This window comes from Pantherophis guttatus, chromosome 1 (genome assembly GCF_059756535.1).
Source record: "Pantherophis guttatus breed Tessera chromosome 1, ASM5975653v1, whole genome shotgun sequence".
Taxonomy (NCBI): Eukaryota; Metazoa; Chordata; class Lepidosauria; order Squamata; family Colubridae; genus Pantherophis; species Pantherophis guttatus.
The window spans coordinates 117,465,115-117,488,337 of NC_142063.1; the positions used below are offsets into that span (position 1 = coordinate 117,465,115).

Below are 23,223 nucleotides of genomic sequence, written 5' to 3' on the forward strand. Positions count from 1 at the left end.
AACCCACCACTGGTCATGGCAAATGTGATCCAGACAAAACACTAGCCTGTCTGTATGATGGAAATAGAGGAAAGAGTTGAAATGTGGAAAGTGATTTTTAAATTGGCTTCCTTATCACTGGTTTACACACAGGGAGACAAGCAGCTGAAGAGTCCAGTGTAGAAAAGTATTAAGATTGTTCTTAATCTTACAGACTGTTCTGTTCTTGGGTTCATGCTTCAAACATGTAATGGATTGTCAGTTGCCACAGGGACAATACATTAAACTCCTGCATCTCCATCTTTGATTCCATACTAGTAATTGCTAATATATAAAAAACACACACTGAAAGGATATCCATCTTTCTATTGCTCTTTTAGCAAGCCTCATTGAGATGCTGTAATGGCAGTTTAGATCACATTAAAAGATAACTGATCTGCATTAGGTCATCTTATCTATATATGCAGGGAAAAATGCAGGCCTCCCTCCCCAATACACCAGAGAGATTCAGAAGGGCGGGGATTTGCCTAGAGAAAATGGAAGATGACCGATTCAAGGTATTAATTCAGGATTATCTCCAGTTTCAAACCTGGCCAGCTGCAGAACTACTGAAGTGTGAATTGCTTGGAAGCTTCAAGAGCCTGCCCCAGTCCACTGAGGTGTGTTGCTGTCTTTTCTGAGAACTTGTGTGCCTTGTTTCAGGGTCAAAGAGTTTAACAGCAATTCAGAAAAACCAATTTGCAAGTTAGAATGGGGAGCAAAGTCTTAAGAAAAATATACCTGTTCAGGCAAGATGACATTACTGAACACTTGACCATCTTAGACAGTACATGTTAGGTATCAGTTGAGTCTCCCAATGTATTTTTTCAAATTTTGTTCAAAAAGCAAGGGGATTATCCAAGAGTCCTTTCTTCAGTGGTTTATTACAGTCTTAAATTTCACTTACCTCACCATAGTCTGAAGTGAAAAGCATGGAGCCATTAGCACAGGATCCAAGAGTGCAGGGCCGCATATAATCAGGTTCCTGGAGCCACACGCGTGTTCCCTGCAACCAATCACCGGAGAGATCAGCCATATAGTCTTTATCTGTTTACATTTGTACATCGGAGGGAGATGGGCAGTTAAGAAATATGACACCTACATACATACTACTTTACATACATATATATTTAGTGATCACACTTGCTATCATTTCCTTTCTTTGCCAATCAACTGCAAAAATATGTCATATACAGAAATACTTTAAATGTGCTTATTCAGCAGTAAAATGCATGAATAAAACATGTAGATGGCCACCACAAAAGGGCATTCTTCTCTTCATCTTATAAATAAGGTAGTATATATCCTATAAGAATTAGTATCAAAATAAACTATTATAGATGATTAATCCTTTCACTTTTGTCTTTTTTACTTAAACTGCTTTCATAGGAATACAAGGAAGATGGCTGGACTGTCACTCAGGATGACATTCATTACAGTCCCTCTCAGAACGCCACATATATGACAGTTAAACACTGTTGCTTATCAGGGCTAAAATATATTCAGTTTCTATAGTCTGCATGGATCCCCAAGTATCCTGGAATGTTACATAAACTGTTCAGTCTGCCTGATGCAGCTTAGATTGGGACAAATAGAAAAGGATCAACTTTCTTCATTCTTAAATTTCTTTTAAAGTAGTTACATGGCAAACACTGTGGATGGCAGAAAGCTTACTTTGCCAATATTTCAATGCAGTAGTTAACATTTTCCCATTCATCCCAGGCAAATATGGGACTTAGTCTCACAGCCTTGCCCCACATTCAAAGTCCTTACTGAATTGTGCCAAAAGCTGTCACCAGGCTATTAGAATAAACCAAGCAAAAGCAGCCTTTGTGTAAAAGTCACACTACCTTGGTATGTAGTATGGAACTGGGTTTAGACAATAATTTTCAGCCCCTTTCAACACTCCAAGATTTAATTCTGCCCAGTTTTTGCTCATTTGTGTTAGACTCAGATGTAAGAGTCCCAGGATCAAGTTTAAGTCAATTTTGAAACTGTTTACCGTTTCCCTCTATCTCAGTTCATCAAGTCTTATCAGCCTAAAAATTCTACTTTATGCTACCTAACATAAAGGGAGTTGAAATATTGCTTTCAGTTCCTTAGAGGAAAGTGTGATAGAAATGCAATTAATTTTAACCATTTTACATACAATCCTGATTCTTCTTACATATCTTACATAGAGATTAAGTATCATGAAAATTGGCAATGTCGTAGGGACTAGAAATATTTTTTTTGTGATAATCATGGAAATTACTGCTGGACCCATCTCGGCACCCTCAGCTCACAATAATTCCTCACACAAACAAAGGGTCCAACTTGGCTAGGATAAAAGTTCAAACTGATCAACCGGAGGCGGACAAAAGGATAGGACAGCCAATTTATACGGAACAGATACCAGAGAGAGAGAAGGTCTGTTGTCATCTGAATAGGAAGAAACGGAGAGTTGAAATGTGGAAAGTGATTTTTAAACTGGCTTGCTTATCAATGGTTTACACACAGGGAGACAAGCAGCTGAAGAGTCCAGTGTAGAAAAGTATTAAGATTTGGATCACTACAAACTGCTCTGTTCTTGGGTTCATGCTTCAAACATATAAATGTCATAATGGATTGCCAGTTCCCACAGGGACAATATATTAAACTCCTGCATCTCCATCTTTGATTCCATACTAGTAATTGCTAATACAAAAAAACACACACACTGAAAGTACTTCTAAAAAGTGCCTGAAATAAACAGGCAAATGAGGGGTTTCTTTCCTATAAAAAGAGGCATGTACTGGAATCTCTTTCTTATTGCTGAGAAAAACAAATCTTTTTCAGTCAACCCAGATCATAACTCACTCACTCTCTCTCTCTCTCTCTCTCTCTCTCTCTCTCTCTCTCTCTGTGTGTGTGTGTGTGTGTGTGTGTGTGTGTCTGTGTGTGCGCACACAAGTGTATTGCTACTCTTTGGGGGAGGAGGCATAACTAGAGCCACAGTAGCAGTAAATGTTTATTTTACCCAAGGGCTAAGCACAAACCACTTTTAAGAAAATGAATTGGGACAGTTGAATGCTTAGCAGTTTTAATAGTTTTGCAATAACAAGCCTGGAATTGAGAAGTGGCATTTGGGAAAAAGCTTTAGCAGCCTCTCCCTGCCACTATCCACTTTTTTGCTCACAAAGACCCAGCTTTTGTTACCAGAAAAGCCTGATCTAATAGGAGATTTTTGTGGAAATTTTTCAAATGGAGGCTCAAGGCAGACCATTCCTTGCCCTCTGTGGTCCATATCAATGTTAAAATCATGGCTAGCTCTGTACCATTGCTAAAAGAGATTTTGATAAGATTTTTCCCCAATTTCATGGCAAATCAATAGAGGAAAGATTGATAGCAAAAACTGCAGCAGGGGAGAAGAGGGACTGGTTGAGAATCAGGATACCACTAAGCAGTCATTGCCATTAGCCCTGCCTGCTTTATGCCTCTGCATAGTGATTGATATTTGTCACTGAAGAGCCGCTGACAAGATGCAACAAAGACAATTCCTATGAAGTCATCTCATGGTCTTGCAAAATGGTGAAAGATCACGGAATACTGACTCAGAGCTAAAATGTAACTTTTGTTTGTTATGGCTTATTCCTGGCCTCTCTGAGTCCTTTGTGTACATGAAAAGCTAAAAAAAAAAATCACTAGATGAAAGGATGGTGAATATTAGGTTTTTCCCAGTGAATGATAAACTATAGGACTTTTTGAAGTATGCGGTCTTTGAACTAATCTTTCTATGGTGAAAAATTTATTAGCCATATCAGCCATTATCAGCCATAGATGATATCAAGAACAACTTTGCATCCTATTTTGATCAGTCTTAACTTTGCTGCTTCAGATACTCATTTTTATGAGGTAAATCCTCCTCCTCCTCCCTTTCTCTCACTTGTATTATATGCTCCCAAATGATCAAGAATCAAGATTCTGCTTTGGCTACATTACAAAACTTGTAGTGACTCAGGTAACTTACTTATTAAGTAGATTATTATTATATTATTATTAGTTACATTAAGTAGCTACAATATGGGAGGTGGTGAGAGAAGCCATAACTTCCAGATAAGGGTTGAATCAAGTTTCATCAAATGCATCTTTTGATTGATCCAGAGGACCATAAATAAGTAATAGATACATCTAAACAGAAATTAGCTAATGGAAGCAGATGTGAGATGCAGCAGGTGGAAGAACATCTACTCAATCCACAAGAGAGAAGAGGTTATCTGATCTCAAGAAAGAGGCAGAATGGGGGAGGGGGAATCAGTAATGGTTTTCACGAAAGGGAGATCAAATAGAACATGGATGCGGACTTTCATTGATACTTCTTGAGCAATAATCTGCTTTTTTTCTGCCAGAGGCTAATCTCACATTAACAACTATTTGCTTTCAGGTCTGTCTAGTTTACTGAAAAGAAGGACCAGGGGGTGACAGTGTTCCAATATCTAAGGGGTTGCCACAAAGAAAAGGGAATCAACCTATTTTCCAAAGCCCCTGAAGGCAGGGCAAGAAGCAATGGATGGAAATTAATCAAGGAAAGAAACAACTTGGAATTAAGGAGAAATTTCCTGACAGTGAGAACAATTAATCAGTGGAAAGATTTGCCTCCAGAAGTTGTGGGTTCGCCAACAATGGAAGTCTTTAAGAAGAGATTGGACAATCATTTGTCTGAAATATATATAGGGCTTCCTGCCTGAGCAGGGAGACCTCCAAGTCCCTTCCAACTCTGTTATTCTCTTATTTTGTTTTGTTATTCTGTGCTATAAACTCAAGAGATAGAAAGTAATTCTGTGAGGCAGCCAAAAGTGCTGATCCAAATTTCAACTTGCACGCTGTATCTCAGAATGAAAAGTTTACTTAAAATTGCAGTGTACTCTTTATTGCTCTACCTTGGCAAAAGTACAGTATGAAGGTCCTAAATTTAAGAAGGCACCACCTGCAGAAATAAGATTAAGTAAGGGAAAATATTCTCTACTTCCACTACTGCATTCTCAGCAAATTTAAGGCAACCGTCCCACTTTGAAATCAAACTATTTTGGAGAAAATATACCATTTCAGCTCTCTGATAAATGCAATAATAATATGCAAAAACATTCAAAGGAAAACTAATTGGAAGCTGGTTTGAGGAAGCAACGTGATGAATGGATGAGGTACATGAGTTTCAGAAGCACAGATGAAAGGAGAAAAGAGAGAAAGAAAGAGACCTAAATCTCTAAAAGTAAGGACTTCAGATTTAATGTTAAGATCAGTGTAAACTTAAAGGCAAGGCTGGAAATCTTGGACCTTTCAGATGTTATGGCTGATAAGTTATTTATCCTTCCTTAAAGGCGATCATTGCAACAAATAGACTTTCAATGCAATTAGTCACACAATCCAGTAGATATGCAACACTTATTCATTTGCTATGCAGACAGTTTTCTATGAATTAGTGAGGTATTATGTTTTATTAACACTCAAAGTGGAAAGTGTTACTTTTTGAAAAATTTGTTAACATGGTTGTCTCAAGCGCTTTTCCTAATTTTAGAGTTATAAATGAGTGTAGCAGATTAATGTATATTGCTCACTGGATAGTATTCACACAAAATACTGTAATAAGCTGCTGAGAATTCTAGCATGTTAGGAAGTACCAGCAAATGTGCCAGGGCAGACTTCTCAATTGTTTCTACTTAGTTTTTCCCTGTATAAGAGTGGCAGGAATTTAGAAGCTACAGGATGTTTAATTTTAATTTTAAATCTGGCTTCTGACTTAGTGCTTTTCTTAAGAAGCCGGAGTCCAAAAGTCAACTGCAAAAGCTGTTTTCTAATACTGAGGTTAAAAGGAGGGGTGGGAGGTCTTAGGTTAGACATGATATAAGCCTTTCTGGATATGGATTGTGGTTGCTTCCATTTCAGGGGGAACCAAGCAGATGCAGCTGGTGAATATGTACCAATAAGATTTGAAATACTAACAAACCAGCATTTTAAATAAATCTGGCCCACCATTTAAATAAAGACACTGTCACTATCAGGGACTGCAGTGAGTTTGGGGATGAAATGTATTTGTTTTTAGAGCACAGTACTACAAATAATGCTTGCAGTAAAGTTGGTACCAGATTTGTTTCTCGTTAGAGAAGCAGGAACAGGTAATTCTTAAGAAGTTCTAAATACATGATAAGGACAGAGCTTCCCCATCACTGTTTGTGACTGTTATCACATTCACATTCCTGATTTTGTAAAAAAAAGACATTAAAGAAATCAGCTTTCCCCACCCTCTTAGACATACCAGGTAAGAGATGATAGGTGATGGATTCAATCAATCTGATAAGCAACAAGATTCGTTTTTTTCGCCATGTACACGTATACATCCGAACTAGACTGTGTTCTTTCTCTGTGTCGTATAATATATGTGGGTATATGCATAATTTTGGATTTATTTGCTTATTTATTTATTTATTTTGTCATGTAGTGTATATTGGAGGTGGTGACCCTTTGAGATCTGTATGCAATGAAATTTCATTTTAAAGTATGCCGATTAGTGTACATTCAAAGTGACAATAAAATTATTCTAAGTCTCAGTCTAAGTTTAAGAGGAGGAGAATTGATTTGTACTTTTACAGAGTGCCTTCTAAAATTTGCATTCTTTTCTCTTATTGTTTTTCTTTTCTAAAATTCATATTTATTAAAAAAAACCCATATAATAAAAATCAAATCAAAAGAAAACATACACATACACGAAAAGAAAAGAAAACCAAAATCAATAAATATGGAGAAATGACTTCTGATCTCCTTTTCAACAAATAATGACATTCTTGTTGTCCATCATCTCTCTTAAATATTTCTCAGATCTCCTCATCCCCTCCTTTAATTGATATCTTTCTTAATCTTCGAATCCATAAATCATTTCATTTTTTTCTTCTTTCAGCAAGAAGTCCATTTAAGATTTCCAGTGTTTCAAAAAAGCAACAACACTCCAACATTTTGCTATTCGTTTTCTCGATCAATCATGAATCTTTTCTAATTTGTGGTCCTCCCATTTTCCCCACTGTAGACAGAAAGCAGGCACTGGAACATTGCAAGTGTGTGTGTGTGTGGGGGGGGGATGTTAGAAAGGAAAGCAAAGCTGAAGGTGTGAAATCGAGACAGTAGTCTTGTCTCTTTCCAACTGGAACACACAATCACAGCCAAATGATTTCCCACCTACTGATGGCTTGTTTAGTTGCAGAGTTGCCAGTCCCAACCAGGGTCATTAAGTGGGGACTACCTGTATCTCTTTTCCACCTGACTGATGCCATGTTAGAAACATGACACATTCTTGAGCATAAAATCAGAGTAAATTATACTAGTCTACCATTAAGTTTATATGACAGTAGGATGTATCAACAAAATGATCTTCTCAGCTGGTGACCAATCTGACAAGTTTTGCATAGCACAACAATCAGAAGGGCGACATTTTTAAGCACAGATTTCCCACTCTGTTATAGAAATAACGGGATGACTTCAGAATAAAATTAGGAATAAGATACCAGGCCTACAGTAAAGAGCTGATAATATGAAACAGAGGTGCTGCCCTGTCTATAAGTAACAGAGGAATTACATGTAAATGAAAAAATCAGCTGTAATGAAAGGCTGCATTTCAAAGTGAACCAGCTGTCACAGCTCTTCCTATGTTGAAAGTCTCCTCTGCAGCACAGAGATCCATTCCTCTCAGTTATGCTGATCTTGCAAATTCTGACAAGGTCATACAGTCTGGAGAGGAGACATGCTACCCTCAGGAACAGAAGTCAAGCAATGCCTTCAGTTGAATGCAATTTCTAGCATCCTGCTTCACTAAATTAGAAGGGCTTCAGCCACAGCAGCTGCATCTCCACCTCTCAAAAAGAAAGACTCAATTCTGCAGGATACAGAACAGGTATCACGAAGTTAACCTACATACTGCACAGTTACGCATAGTCAGCAGTGTTTAACAAGAGCCCACTCAATGCATCAAGGCAATGAGATCAGATGGAGCAAAAATATCTTAGGAGATCTCTTTCCATATGTCTTCATTTAATCTGCTTACACAAAGTCACTCTGTTGATCTCATTGTTTTCTATATAAACCCAGCTTACTCAGTAGCTTAATAGTAGTTAATGTGATAATGCTGCCTGCTGTTATGTGGAGCATTACTGTAATTACAGTATATTGCATGGGGTTAGTGCCCATAAATCTAAAGTAAAATCATTGTTCATTAACTTACACCCAAGTACTACTTGATGGGGTGAGCTACTGTTATTGTCCCAGCTCCTCTCCACCTAGCAGTTTGAAAACATGCAAATGATACATAGGTACAGCTTTGTGGGACTGTAATAACATTCCATGCGACTCTGTGTATAGTCATGCTGGCCACATGACCACGGAAGTGTCTTTGGACACTGGCTCCTTTGGTTAGGAAAAAGAGATGAGCACCGCACCCTAGAATTGGACATGACAAGACCAGGGAAACCTTCCCTTTATCTAACCAATAGCCCATCTCACCCAATATTATCAAAATTGACACACTTTCCAAGTTTTCAAGCGGGAGACTTTTCAGCCTAAGCTAAAAAAGTTGAAGGATCCTGAATCCTCATAGCATTGTACTGTACCACTGAGTCAAAATGAAGACAGCCAAATTTATCATAGATACAGTGGTGAAAAGATACTTAATAATTGCATGGCAAATTGCAAGAGATGCTAAAACTCAACATCTAGAAGAAGCTGGTACTCACTGGAGAAATGGAGGAACCTGAAATTGCAGGAATATTTGAAATGGGTCAACATAATTAAGCAGGAAACATTTTGCTCATTGCTAGTGTCTCTTCCAAGCAACATAAACACAATTATACAACTGGATATTATTGAATGGCCAGTATAAGAATCCAATTGACTGCTTGGTAAGAAATTGAAAAAAATCAATCCAGTTGGAACTTCTGATGCAGAAAGTTAAACGAAGATGGAAAGGAAGATGGAAAGGCTATTGTGAGGCTTATTACAAATGGGTTTATGAGATGATAGAAGCATGTGTAGGCAACACATAGTATTCAACAAAATAGATATACCAATTGTTAAGCAGGAAAATGTAAGGCACATGTATATAAAATGTCTACAGAAATGTTTAAAGCAGAAAGATAAAAGATAATTTTATGCCAACAAATGTTTGAGTCAGTGTGATGTGGTCATCAAGAAGTTGGACTAGATGTTGAGGTTTGATGTTAATGCCTTATTCTACTGCACCAAAGGGAGTCAGAAGTCAATGCATTTTTTTTCTTTCCCCCCTTTTCTTTCCTTCACTTTTTCCTTCCCTTTTCCCTTCCCTATTTTTCCTACTATTTACTTTTATATTTTCTTTGTATGATATATTACAAACTAACTAGCTGCATACCCGTGCTTCGCTAGGAAACTATGTGATGGGGCTTGATAAATTGACACTTAAAGCTTGAAAATTAATGAGTTGTTAAAAAAGTGACTGTATTATTTCGTTAGAGATGGTAAGCTAAGTTTCTGTTACAGATGAAGACATTATTGTAAATGTAACAACAATAAAATAGATGAGCTTAAGACCTTTAATAGTGGTTGTTTGGGGTTATAAGATGTATACTTTTTTACAGCTTTTTTGTCTACTGACTTGGGGATGAGTTTGACGATACTTGTGTGCAGCTTTCTTTACTTGTGTTTTCCTAATCGCGTCCTGTCAGTGTGTGAGAGAGTTGAGGGGTGTTTGGAAACTCAAACAATATGTGCTGTGTGAGCAAGAAGGAAACAGGAAGGATCCTGGCTGTGGCTTAGCTCAACTATTGTGTAGTAAAACTGCTTGTTGCTGTGAAAGTAAAACTGAAACTCCTCTCCTCTGCTTGTGTTTTGCATTTGGAACAGATTTCTTTTCAGGTGGGGAGGGGGAGTAGAACTCCTTAGCATCAGAGCGTGTTAATAATAATATAGGAAATACTAATGATCTGATGGTCATTTTGAAAAATCGTTTCTTAGCGAGCACCTAGAAGCCAAGAGGAACATACGTGGCTTTACAGTTCTGGAGATTTTGTGATAATGCTTGAGTGGTATTTTGCTTTTATATATAGAGATAAAAACTGTTTATATATATATATATAAAAGATGTTAGACTAGAACTACCCATGTGATTTTGGACCAGTCACTCTTTTTCACCCAATATACCTCACAGTTATCGCTATGGGGGAAATGGGAGGAGTATTATATACACCACCTTCAATTGAAGGAAAGGTAGAATATGAATCTAACTTCCAAATCTGAAACAAAAATATATGAACAGAAAATATTGGTGTACAGTATATATTATGAAAGAAAAAATACTGTATGTACTAGAGAATGTGCAAGTATCAAACCATTCCACCATCTCCTCAAGGAAACAAAATTTTATTTGACATCTTACAAAGAATACAGACACTCACGGAAATGAGAAGACAGATTTCAGAAAAGACAGAGATGGCAAGATGAGATGGTTAACATATGATGGATAATGAGCAGAGCAAGATAATTAGAGGAGGTGGTTTGCTTGTCCTTACAGCCAGACCCTTGATTGTAGAGACCATGGCAGAATGTGGAATATATCAAAGCTAATAGTATGCCAAAAATATCTAATTACACTTCTGAGGAGTCATTATAATGAGGAAGCAATTGTAAGAGCTGAATTTGGAGAAACAGTCATTCAGAGTAGGAAATGGAATGATTCAAGTGCATCTACATACCCATGTAAACTGCACAGTGAATGGCAAGACCAGAAGAGTTGGCAGCTGAAAATCAAAACCCTAACATATTCAGGTCATACTACTTTGTCATCTGAAAGTAAATATCAGTTTTCCGGCACTCTTGAAAATCAATTTATATATGCAAATCAAGTTAAAAATATTCACTGTCTTTAAAATACTGACATCATCCAAAATACATTTACTAAAAGTACTATGGACTGTAATAAGAACAAATCAATCAGTCATGGATGAAATAAAATCTGGATTATTAATAATTAGAAACTTATACAGTTTGGACATGTTGTACAATGGGCAATATTTTTAATGACCATGCAAAAGCAGAAGGAATAGAAAAAAGAAAAGAGAATGAATAAGGAATATTGACACAATCAAGGTACTCACCAGAAAGGATTACTGATTGCCATTGAGGACAACTCTTGTTGATATATTTGTCAACACAATTATCAGGAGTCAGGCCTGACATAATGGCAATTAACTCACTAAATTTAAATTAGATAACAAATAGTTTTCCCCTTAACCATAATCTGTTTTCAAAGATTATTTCAAAGACCCAAATACTAGAACTGAGTTCTAGGTACAGACTGTACTAGAGTTGGTTCAGAAATCCTTATCGTTTAATTTACCTCAACTTACACTGTCCATATAACTAATCTAGATACAGTGAGTGTTGATTAGGTAAAGAAAGCAGAATAACAGTTCAAGTTCTTCTACAGAAAGAAAAGTTCAACTGTTTGCTTTTCTAAGGTTGTCTAACACATGTTAAGCCTACCTGAGTACAATTTATATATACATATACAATCTATTAGTTACAGGTAGTCCTCGACTTACAACCATTCATTTAGTGACCATTCAAAGTTACAACAGAACTGAAAAAAGTGATTTATGTCCATTTTTCACATGTCATGTGATCAAAATTCCTGCGGTTGACAACTGAGTCATATTTATGATGGTTGAAGAGTCCTGGGGTCATGTGATCACCTTTTGCAACCTTCTGACAAACAAAGTCAATGGAGAAGCCAGATTCACTTAACAACCATGTTACTACAGTAACTTAACAACTGGAGTGATTCATTTGCCAACTGTGGCAAAGAAAAGATATTGTAAAACGGGGCAAAATCCACTTAACTGTCTCACTTAGCAATGGAATTTTTGGGCTCAATTAGGGTCGTAAGTCGAGGATTACCTTAACACCTTTATTTGTAGAAAACATCAGGGAACGTCAGCTGTGTGCCATCATGTTAGTCACTGCAGTTTTCTTAAGATTTGAAAAACATAGGCAATTGATATTTGAAGAAATTTTATATCACTTGCAAGGCTATCAACCAGTAAAAGGAGTTTGCGAAATTGAAGATTGAATAGCAGGGATAGTGATAGCAGGGATATATGTACATGTATACATGTGTGTGTGTGTGTGTGTGTGTGTGTGTGTGTGTGTATTTCTGGAACATTTGCAAAATGTTGAATGCGAAAATGTTGGGAGGTTCTAAATGTGAGAAAAACCAATTTTTGTAGTATTAAATGTGCTACATCTTGGGAAATGATGGACAAAGAAGAAAAGTCTCCTCTCTAAGGAAGTCCATCTAGTGGGACCAAGAAGGGCCTTCTCTGTAATGCAAGTCTTCCCTCCCTGTGGAATATCATCGCTCAGAGATAAGATTGGCCTCCACTCTGAGACTCCTTTGCAAGGCCTTGGTTCTGCCAATGGGCCTGAGGACCCCAGAGTGATATGGAGCCCATCTGATTGTTGTCACCAGAGGGTGGGGGATTATTGCTTTTTGTATTGCGGTTTTATTCTTATCAGCTGCCCAGCTGAATCACTGAAAGTGAGTCAGGCGACCATAAATTTTCTAAATAAATAATTTAAAAAACTAGAATGGCTGCAGGAAGAGACTATCCAAGTCTGGTAGCAGCTCCAGTGAAAGGGGGAGATGGACATGGAAAAGGAAAATTTTAAAAAAGTAGAGAGGCTACAGAAAGAGACTATTCTAACTCCATACAAAAATGTATTGGAAGACAGAAAGGCTACAGGAAGAGAATATCCCAATTCCATACAAAAAAGTATGGGAAAACAGATTAATCTCTCAAGCAGTGGTGTTGTGATCTAGGCTTACTGAATCATTAAAACACACAAATAGTCCCAAAAACCTCTTTTATTGCAACAGCTGTGAATTACGTTCATTCACAGCTAAGTCCCAATTAGTTGCAAAATGACCTTTGGGAGAAGTCCTTCCGGATAATCACCAACCTTTATCTCCCTTGACACGCTGCCAAAAACCTACTTGGCAAAGCCACATGGAGTCCAGAATCAAACAGAGATGCCAACTGGGAACAGAATTAACAACGTTGCTTTCCTGCAAAGGGCCCACATGCCTTTGCTCCTCTTTTAAGTCTTATGGGAGGGGCCAATTATCTCCAGACCTTACTCCTGAGTCGTCCCTTTTGTTTTAACTATTCTTGCCTTCTGGCAGCTCTGCACATGAGCGCATTAGGAACAGGCTCCTCCTGTTCCTCTGCCTCTCTGATGTCCAACTCTGAAGGCTCCAGAGTCCGTGCATAACTCCCAGATGGCCCTGACCCCATCTCTGCCTCCAACATAGAGCCCTCATCCGAGTCTTCCCCAGACTCCAGGACTGGCCCATGTTCCTCTCCAGCCTCCTCATTGTCTGACTCTGCTGCCAGCTCTGCAGGTTGCTGGTGGACCACAACAAGTGGGGGGGAAGTAGACATAACAAATTAGTGAAGAGGGTGTGAAGGCTGCTTGGAAGAGAATAGAAAGTAAGGAGTTCCACAGAAGTGTGTGTCATCCTGGTAAAGATAATATGAAAAATTGATGTGTATGAATGTAAAAGGCTATGGGTAAAGAAAAATGCACATAAGAGAATGATTGCTGCAAAAGAATGAATATGAGGTATGTTTATAGAAAGAAAAAGAGACTTCAAATAATGCCATCAAAGAGAATAAAGCATGGTTAATACTGCAAAAGGCAAATTAAATCCAGAACAATGCTGATGGGAATTTTTTTAAAAAATAGAAATCTGTGTGGAACAAGCCTCCAGCAGAATAAATGGGATTAAAAGATAAAAATGACTAGTTTGGGACGAAACTGATAAGGAAAGAATGCAGAATGAGTTTTTCAGAGATTTACAGGCGGATGTTAGATATATGTTAAAGGATGGAATTCCTTATTCCTGGTAATTCATATGGTACCCTCTCCTTTGTCATAGGAAGGTGACAAATGTTGAGCTCTTTCGTAAGGCTTTTAACTCATATAAAGCTGCTATTAATGGACAGCGGGGAGTTTAGGTTTCATTTACTGATGGTGATGTGTTGCTTTTATTGTTTTAATGGAAATGCTGAAAACCACAAGAGTCTTTTGCTTTACTATAAGAACAGTAAAAAAAAAATGGATGAATGAGGTACACATGAAGGCTATATCTATGCCTGACAACTGGAAATTGTGATTGCTTCCCTTCACAAAGGGAAAGATAGCAGTGGTGAATACAACTAGTACAGTGGGATTCATTTGTTGAAATTACTTGGAAAGATATTGGCAGAGCATAAGGGATAATGAGCAAATTTGGAAAATGCAATGTGTCTTTTATGTTGGGCAGGGCATGTGCAAGGCCAGATTTTCACTCACTGAACAATATATAAATGAAAGAAAGAATGTCTGTGGCATGTTTACTGATTTAGATAAAGTATACGTTAAAATGAATGGAATGTTTCACGAGCATAACTGAGCTGTGATGGCGCAGTGCTTAGAATGCATTATTGCAGGCTAATTCCGCAGAGTGCCAGGGATTCGATTCCCCCCGGCTCAAAGTTGACTCAGCCTTCCATCCTTCTGAGGTCGGTAAAATGAGGAGCCAGATTGTTGGGGGCAATATGCTGGCTCTATAAACCGTTTAGAAAAGGTTGTAAAGCCCTGTGAAGTGGTATATAAGTCTAAGTGCTATCGCTTGCTATAAACATGAAGGTCCGCTGTTGGCTGTGTTAAGGACAGAATACGATAGAAGTAAAGCGTGCGGGAGGACAAATGGAATGTTTAGCAAATGGTTCAACACTGAGGGTAAAACAAGGAAGTCTCACGCTCCTCTCCTAGGTTTGATTTGATGAATGGTAAAAGATCAGACAATTCCTATAACCGGGGCTTTTTATTCCAATCATTTCATCCAAATAAACAAGTGTGAGGTTCCAAACTCCTTTTTCCGGGTAAATATATTCAACCCATACCTCTGCCTAGAAAACTGTACCTTCTCCTTATAATTCTCTTTCCTGTCCTAGAATGTATCTTACTGTGGTTTTGATCTTGTACTGCATTCTATCTTAGCTCAGTCTTTTCTAATATTACTTATATTTTTCCATTTCATCCTGCCTTCAGAGTTTAGCCCAAGGGCACTTTTGTACACAGCTGGTATTCAATTGCAACCCTTTAATTTCTTGGGCACTTGTTCTTGGGGCTGCTATGGGGTAGAAATATTGGAGGTCTCGGCAGCTTTCTTTTTTTCTGGATTGCTTCTTCAGATCTGGCGCCGCATCCTGTCCATCTCTTTCAATTACTGTCAGTGCCATGAGCTTCCCTGGGAAACCGACAGTCTTCTAGGTCTCCAAATACCCTGCCAATATGTTGTGCATTGGTGAAGCCTGGGGATGCCAGGCATCAGCACCACAGGCCATCTTCTAACAGACTATCTCTTTCCCGAGGTCTCCTTAAATAGCTAAATGGTCTTTATTATATTTTTAGTGTGTCTTCTGCAACTTGCTACTGCTGGCTCCTCAGCTACACCAATGCCTCTGCAACACACAGCCAGCTATCCGTGTCTGCTGAGAGCCCTATGTTGCCAGCTAGGGTGTCCTGGCTTAGCCTCTAATGTTCTCTACAACAATCCTTCCGTCACCAATTCTGACATTCCAGTTACACCACTGATTTTCTTTGCCCAGCTCTTACAATCAGCACCACCATGCTTGAGCGGCTCAAGCCAGTGTGTACCTCTTCTGCCAGTGCTACCCTTGAGATGTTCCTGCTGACATTACCACACCGTTTAGAATACTGCACACCCATGCTATCTTCTGCCAGATATCCTGCCATTTAGCCCCATTATCTCTCAGCATCTTCAAACCAAGCTGCCTTTTAAACACCCAGGGAGTGGCAATTTGCAGTGAGGGCCTTACGAAAAGGGATGGGTCCAGAAGAGATCAAAGTACAGGTAGTACTTTTACAACAGTTCATTTAGTGACTATTCAAAGTTACAACAGCACTGAAAAAAGGGACTTATGACCCTTTTTTCACGCTTAAAACCATTGCAGCATCCCCATAACCATGTGATCAAAATTCAGACGCTTGGCAACTGGTATTTATGACCAGTGTCATAAGTCCTGGGGTCCCGTGATCCCCTTTTGCAACTTTCTGACAAGCAAAGTCAATGGGGAAGCCAAATTCACTTAACAATCATGTTACTAACTTAACAGCTGCAGTGAATCACTTGACAACTGTGGCAAGAAAGGTCATAAAATGGGGCAAAACTTAACTCTCTTGCTTAGCAATGGAAACTTTGGGCTTGATTGTGGTCATAAATCAAGGACTACCTGTATAAAGAATACTTGTAGTGATTATGGAGATGTGCTGTTTGCATTTATGAATAGTTACCAATTGCCCTGTGATCATGTGATTGCCATTTACAATCTTCTCTTCCAGATGTTACCTTCTTTGATAGGAAGCTAACAGTGCTCCATGTTTTGCTGCATGCTCTGTACTATGACATGATAACATGCTGGTTACCTGACCATCAAGAGCGCTGACTCAACAGTCTAGAAACAAGAGATGAGCACACACCCCACACACCCCCAAAATCAGCAATGACTAGCAGAGCAAAATCCAGTGACTCCTTTACCTTTGCCTTAGAGCCAGCTGTAACAACTGTAATTTGGAGAACCAGGATTTTGGTTGTTGAGCAAAGTGACCATGTGGTGTCTTGCTTAAGGACCACCTTGTTCAACAACTGAGATTCCAGGACTAATTGTGGTTGTAAGTGAAGGACTATCTGTAGTTTTATCCTTCCTGGGGAATTGATTTCCCGGTCTGGTCTACTTTACAGGGGCTGACAGTTATGAACATGAATGTTTATGTATTTTTGCATGAAGACAATGACCATATTGTCAACTGAGAGCCTGAATGATTTGCAGACTATTGCAGAGATTATATGAGGTAATAAGCAATATGGATCTCAATATTATGTTAAATGCCAATATCATTATGTTTGACAGGGAATATGAAGATAATTGCAAGTTGCACATAAATGATGAGAAACTAGATTAATTTGGGTATCTTGGTAGAATGTTTATGGATGATAGGAAAACAGATGGAGACATTTTAAGATATGCAAATGCTAATGTCAAAGAGTGGTTAATATATAGTCTGTGATGAAGAATCCCGTTGCAAAAAGCAAAAGTGGCTGTGTATGAAAGTGTGCTTCAATTATCTTTGTCATAAGGAAGTGAGAGGTTGGTAGATCAAGAGAAATATAAACATTAATTGAATGCAGTGGAAATACTAATTGCGTGTTATACAACAAGTAGGGCCAAGAATCAATGGGTGATATAGATTGAATTCAACAGAGAATGAATAGTATGAAAGAAGTATATTGTGTTGGTTTTGTCATATAAAGAATAAGAATGAGGTCTGAATTATAAAACAAATAAATGAAGAATGAGTGAATGGGTCATGATTAAGGAAAAGGCCGAAACATTTGTGGTTGGAGGGAGTTGATACAATCCTCAAAGAGAAATGGAAAGTCTAAAGAAAGCAGTAACTAACTAGATACAATAGAAACAAAGATAGTTTACAACACTATAAAATATGAAGAGATATAGTAAAAGGTATTGAAGTTACCTAGATTTAGCTGTATTTCCTTTTCTTATCTCTTGCCTTTAATTTCTCTGTCTTACTATTTTTCAGCCTTTTCTATGCTTTATAATGCTGCTCAACCCCCTCCCCCCCAATTGTCTGATAGGTATGTGTATACTGTATCTCTATACATTTACTTATCGGTGGCACTGTTTCTTCTACTATTAGCAGGCAAGCAAAGAAGTGCTAATTAGGTTTCAATCATATCCTTTGAGGATTACTTCTGCCCGTTTCAGATTGTTGATTCCTTGTCTTAAAAACATTGGTCATACTTGTATCTGGATTAGAATAGAAATAGTTATCGTACTTCAGGAGTGTGGTACTAATGTAGAAAAAAATACTACATTAATGTTGCATTAAAATTACTACATTAAAGTTTTTCCCAAGCTCATGGTTTCTACCAGCATTTAAGTACAACTTTAGACAATCACGGGGATCATTTTAAGCTTATCAAACCCAACCATCTGTGTAGCGTAAAATGACAAATTAAGGAATCTTAACCAATGAACAGAAGCCCACTACCTTCTGGGTAACTGGTCTACTGCTGAACTTTCAGGATTTGTTATTTTTCTGAAATTCAATTGGAATCTGTCTTCCTGTAATCATTTCTGTAACTAATTCATTTTCTATAATTTTCTATAACAAACTATACCTTTTTTGATGCAGCTTGCTGGCTCATGTTCAAATTTAATTAACTACTATTCCAAATTCTTTTTCACAAGTACTATTGCAAGCTAGCTATCCTTTGCCCTATACCTACCTGAGCATTTAATTTCTGTCTCCTAAAGGAAGAACTTTTCATTCCATCGTGTTATTATCAATGTCATTTTGAATTTTATTCCTGTCTTCAGTCGGTATCAGGAGTCCCATTAAGACATTGTTATCCAAAACATTCAACTTTGAATATCCTCCATTCCTTGCCAAAGTCAATCAAATTACCGTTGCTGCAGACACTTACAGGTTCTCAGCTGCAGTGAAGCCTTCTTACTTTCTATGTAACCTTGATAATGTAGAATCCTGACTCACGTAGAAAGCAAAAAAACATATAGCTGAAAATATGAACGTTTAATTGCTCTAAATATTCATAAGCTATGAATGTAGCAGGTGGCATTGTAAATATGGCATCAGGATTATGGAACTATGAGAATGCTCAATTCTTAACTACTCCAAAAAGTATTAGGCAAGATTCTCAAATAATTATTAAATGATTAAGCAAATATTGCCACACTATTTTATTTCTTTTATTCTAGGGGAATTACTTGTCTTGTAAAACAAGGGTCCCCAACCCCCAGTCCATGGACTGGCACTGTACCGCAGCATGCCAGAATCCAGTCCATGTAAAAAAGCAAAGCCCCATCCATGGGATGCGGGCAGCACACAAAACCATGCCCCTTCCGGTCTGTGGAAAAACCTCTCTCCACGGAACTGGTCCCTGGTGCCCAAAAGGTTGGGGGCCGCTGTTGTAAAATATGGGAACACCTTGACATATTATATCTTGTTGATTCTAATGAAGGATTGGTGCCAGCTATTGTTAGATAAATCAGCAGCTGGTAAAGGAGTCATTTTCAACAAATGCTCTATCATGACCAGGTGGAAAGACTCAAATGGATTCTGCAGGACTCTTGTCTTGTGTCCTGTACAATTCGGTGGTTTTAAAATATAACTTAGTAAGGATATAAAGAGACTACTTATTAAATCATCAGGTGACACAAAAAAATGCAGGCTTCCTAAGTCAAATCAAGTTTCAAACGAAAACAACTTTGAACATCATGCTCAAAACAGTACTCTGGAATGTAAACTAGTATTAAAAATAAATTTTAAAAAATGATACACAAGATAGAATGGGGTAATATCATTGGAAAGTAGGACATACAGAAGGGATCGAAGTATTTTAAGGGATCACAAACTTAGCAAAAACAAGCTGGCATAGTGTTGGATGGAATTAAAATAACTATTATGTCCAATCATTGGAAATAAAACTCTATTCTGATTTGTCAGGCAATTTTTGGAGTAGTGCATTCATTTCTTGGCATCATATTTTTAGAAGAAAAATTACATACAGTATGTTGTTAGATAGAAGATCTCTATTACTCCAAATGGCAAGTTTAGAAACAATAGGTAGAAATAACAGGAAAGCAGATCAGGAAAAAAATCCTAATATTGATGCATATTTGATCATAAATCATATTGCTTCAAGACCTGGTGAACTCCTTCAGTGGAGGAGCAAACAAATGTTAGCCATTATGTGTCAAGAAAACTGTATCAGAATTATGAAGTACAGTTCATGCAATGATAAAGTAGTTTGAACAGATCAGGTAAAGGCAACCTAGTATCCTCAAGATGTTGCATATACCTTTCAGTCCGGCTAATAACAAAGAATTGTGGAATCTGTAGTCTGAAACATCTGGAGGGCACCAACATCCCAACCCTAGATTTGAATACACCCAACATATCTTCCAATTCTCGATAAATCTAAATGGGACAAACTATTTTCTGGGAACATTTTTAGTATTTTCCCTTGTGTTTGTTATTGTTCAGTCACTAAATTGTGTCTAACTCTTTGTAACTCATGGACCATAGCACACCAGGCCCCACCCATCATCCACTGTCTCCTGGAGTTTCCCATATATACCTTTTAATTATATTAAAAGGGCAAGCCCAACAAGCTAGCCATTAAATTGCAAAAAAAATAATAATATTAAAGTTATCAGTTAACTCCATGAAAGCATGCCAGTTCAAGACTGATCAGGGGAAAAAAATCATAGATGTTTCTTAAATCCTACTCAGTATAACTTCTCTTTAATACTGTGATAGTAATGCCGCCCTGAGTCTCCGGAGAGGGGCAGCATATAAATTAAATAAATAAATAAGTAAGTAAATAAATTTGTTTAGACATTCTTTCACTTACTGCAATCAGAAGCTAGCATTGAAACTGATAAAAATCATCTTGGGCAAGGGTCATCTGTATTCAACTTTTCACCAAAACACAAAGACAATCTCAGATGCTTTACACCCAATAAAATAAAATTTATGGTATTGTACTGTTTAGCTGTTATTTTTATACCAAACCATTCATTAATACATATTAGCAGGGTGCAACTTGGCAAGGAAATGTACGGTAGGTTCAGAGAAATTGCCATAGGGAGTAACATGTTTTTGAGCTACCGTGTGAGCTAATATTATGGAGATTTGCCAATATGGCCTATTGAAGATTAAGCACTTTTTGAGAATCCCTTTTTCATCCCGCAGCATAGATCAAAACAGACATGTTATCAAAACTGGAGGGAACATGTTTGGATGGTATAAATGTCTGTTGTCAGATTTGTGCTGGCTATTTTAACACCATAGTATCCTTTCTGTTATTCCATCCCTCAACTGAGAATAAAAATGATTATGTGGGGATAAGGTGTTAGGCTAGGGAACTTAAAATCTAGCTAACTCATATTAAACCAGAGAAACTCACTGAGTGACTTTCCCTCTCAGTCCAACTTCTCTCACAGAGTTGTTATAGTGGGACAGATAGGAGGAAGCACTATGTATCTTCTGAATAAAAGGCAGCAGTGGTAGGTTGTCCCCGGTTTGCACCAGTTCTATAGAACCGGTAGTAAAACCGGCGGGAGGCTCCGCCCACCGACCCCAATGTCACCAAAACGCTTCTGCACATGCACAGAAGAGCACGCACACGCACAAGCAAAGTGAGAGCGCGGCCCCACTGTGAACCGGTAGTAAAGGTAAGTAGAACCTACCCCTGAAAGGCAGGATATAAATGTAATAAGGAAAGGAAGATAGAAAAAGCTAATATTGGGGTGGGGATGGAACTAGAAAGATGGGATTAGATTCGAGGTTGACCACTGATTTTAATAAGGACCTGGGGCAAAGGGTGCCAGTTTGGTTTTGTGGCTAAGTGGCTAAATTTCTGGACTAGGAGCAGGGAAACTAGAGTTCTAATTCTGCCCTAGGCACAAAGCCAGCTGGGTGACTTTGGGCCAGTATTTATCAGCCCTTGTGAAGGAGACCACATCAAACCACTTCCGAAAATGTGGCCAAGAACACTAAGTAGGGATAGCTTTGCTTAATAACCAAGTTGCCAATCCCAACTTTGATCACTACATAAGGACTACCTATAATTTCCAGTTATTAATTAATTACTTTCTAAACCCAACTGCCATTTGTGTATATCTAAACTGTGATACACCAGAATTTCTAAGTCTGTGTTAAAAGGGGATGCTTTGGCTTTTATCCTATGATACTAGCAGCACCAGGGCGCTTTGCCCAGTGGTGGGCTGCCGCCAGTTCAGGCGAACCGGTAGTTCCAATGATCAGATGGCCATGTCTACCTGTCCCCACCCTATCCTATCCTATATTTCCTTCTTTCTGGCTCAGTTGATTTGCGTGGCACGGCTAATTACCGCACCTCGGCTGTTCTACTTACCAGGGCTGCCTTAAAAGGTAAGCAGCTGAGCTTCAAATTGCTGTATTTTGAACACTATGTGCGTTAGGCGTGCACTCGCACGCAAAACCCACAAGCGTGCAAAGCTTGCACTCACAGAACCAGTTGTTAAACTGGTTGCAGCCCACTACTGGCTCTGCCACATTTGTCTTTAGAGCTGTACCCAGAAAACAGTGCATGTTTTCACTTATATATTTCAAGTAGAAGATTTCTCAGAGTTTTACACTGTATTTTTCAAGTGATTCTTTTTTATTTGTTAGAAATCTCCTATTTTCATATAGTTAAGTGTGTTTATAATTGCTCACATGGTACCCACACGTAAAAAAAGAAAGAAAAAGGAATGGTTTCTAGGAATTTGTAATGGTTGATTTACTTTAGCAGCTGTAAGGTCACCACTGAACACCAATGAACAGATGAAGGCAATTGGCACATGAGGTGATGTCTAATTATTTTTCTATATTTGGTGACATGAGAGACATAACATTGCAGATGAACAATACCTTTCTGTATATGACTGCATCCAAAAACTGTAGTAAAGGACATCATCACTTAGAAGCATCTGCAGTTACATGAGCAATTTTTATCCCTGAAGTATATTTCAAATTCAAGTTATTTCTCCCAGGGTGTGATTGGATCACACCACTGTAAGCCAGGCTGTCTAAAGAATATTAATAAATGAATCTTAATAGACTAGATTTTTATACCCTACTAACTCCAGTATCTTTTTGGAATAAATATGTAAGCTTTTAAATATCATTAAAGATAAAAAAAAAAACCATAAACATTTGGAGCTGGTAGTTACTATTGGATTAAGACTGGAAATCCCTAGGTTGATCAAGTTCAGTGGTAAATCTTTGATTCTCCAGAATTATCAGTAAAGGTTTCAGACTCCAGGCATCTATAAGAAAAACCCCAACCCCACCACTCAAAATAGGGTATGGCTCAAAAAGGAGGGCTGGGGGAGAGAGGGGGCTAGAAATTTAATATTTAGGCAGTCTGTTGAGATACTGATTACAAATTTTTCCATCAGAAATTTCTCTTGTGCCTTCATTTTTGGTGAATGCTTCCTTCCATTGGGGTCTTGCAGGTAGCTGAAATTCTTTCTA

At 38.1% G+C, this 23,223-nt stretch overlaps 1 protein-coding gene across 1 annotated transcript in view; it reads right to left on the reverse strand.

Moving 5' to 3' along the window:
• Positions 1-23,223, reverse strand: part of LOC117675306 (unconventional myosin-X-like) — a 44,287-nt gene that overhangs the window by 13,721 nt on the left and 7,343 nt on the right. The window contains exon 2 of the mRNA XM_087881610.1: positions 926-1,024. Within this exon, the coding sequence (XP_087737736.1) occupies positions 926-1,024 (99 nt within the window). The remainder of the gene's footprint in view (positions 1-925; positions 1,025-23,223) is intronic.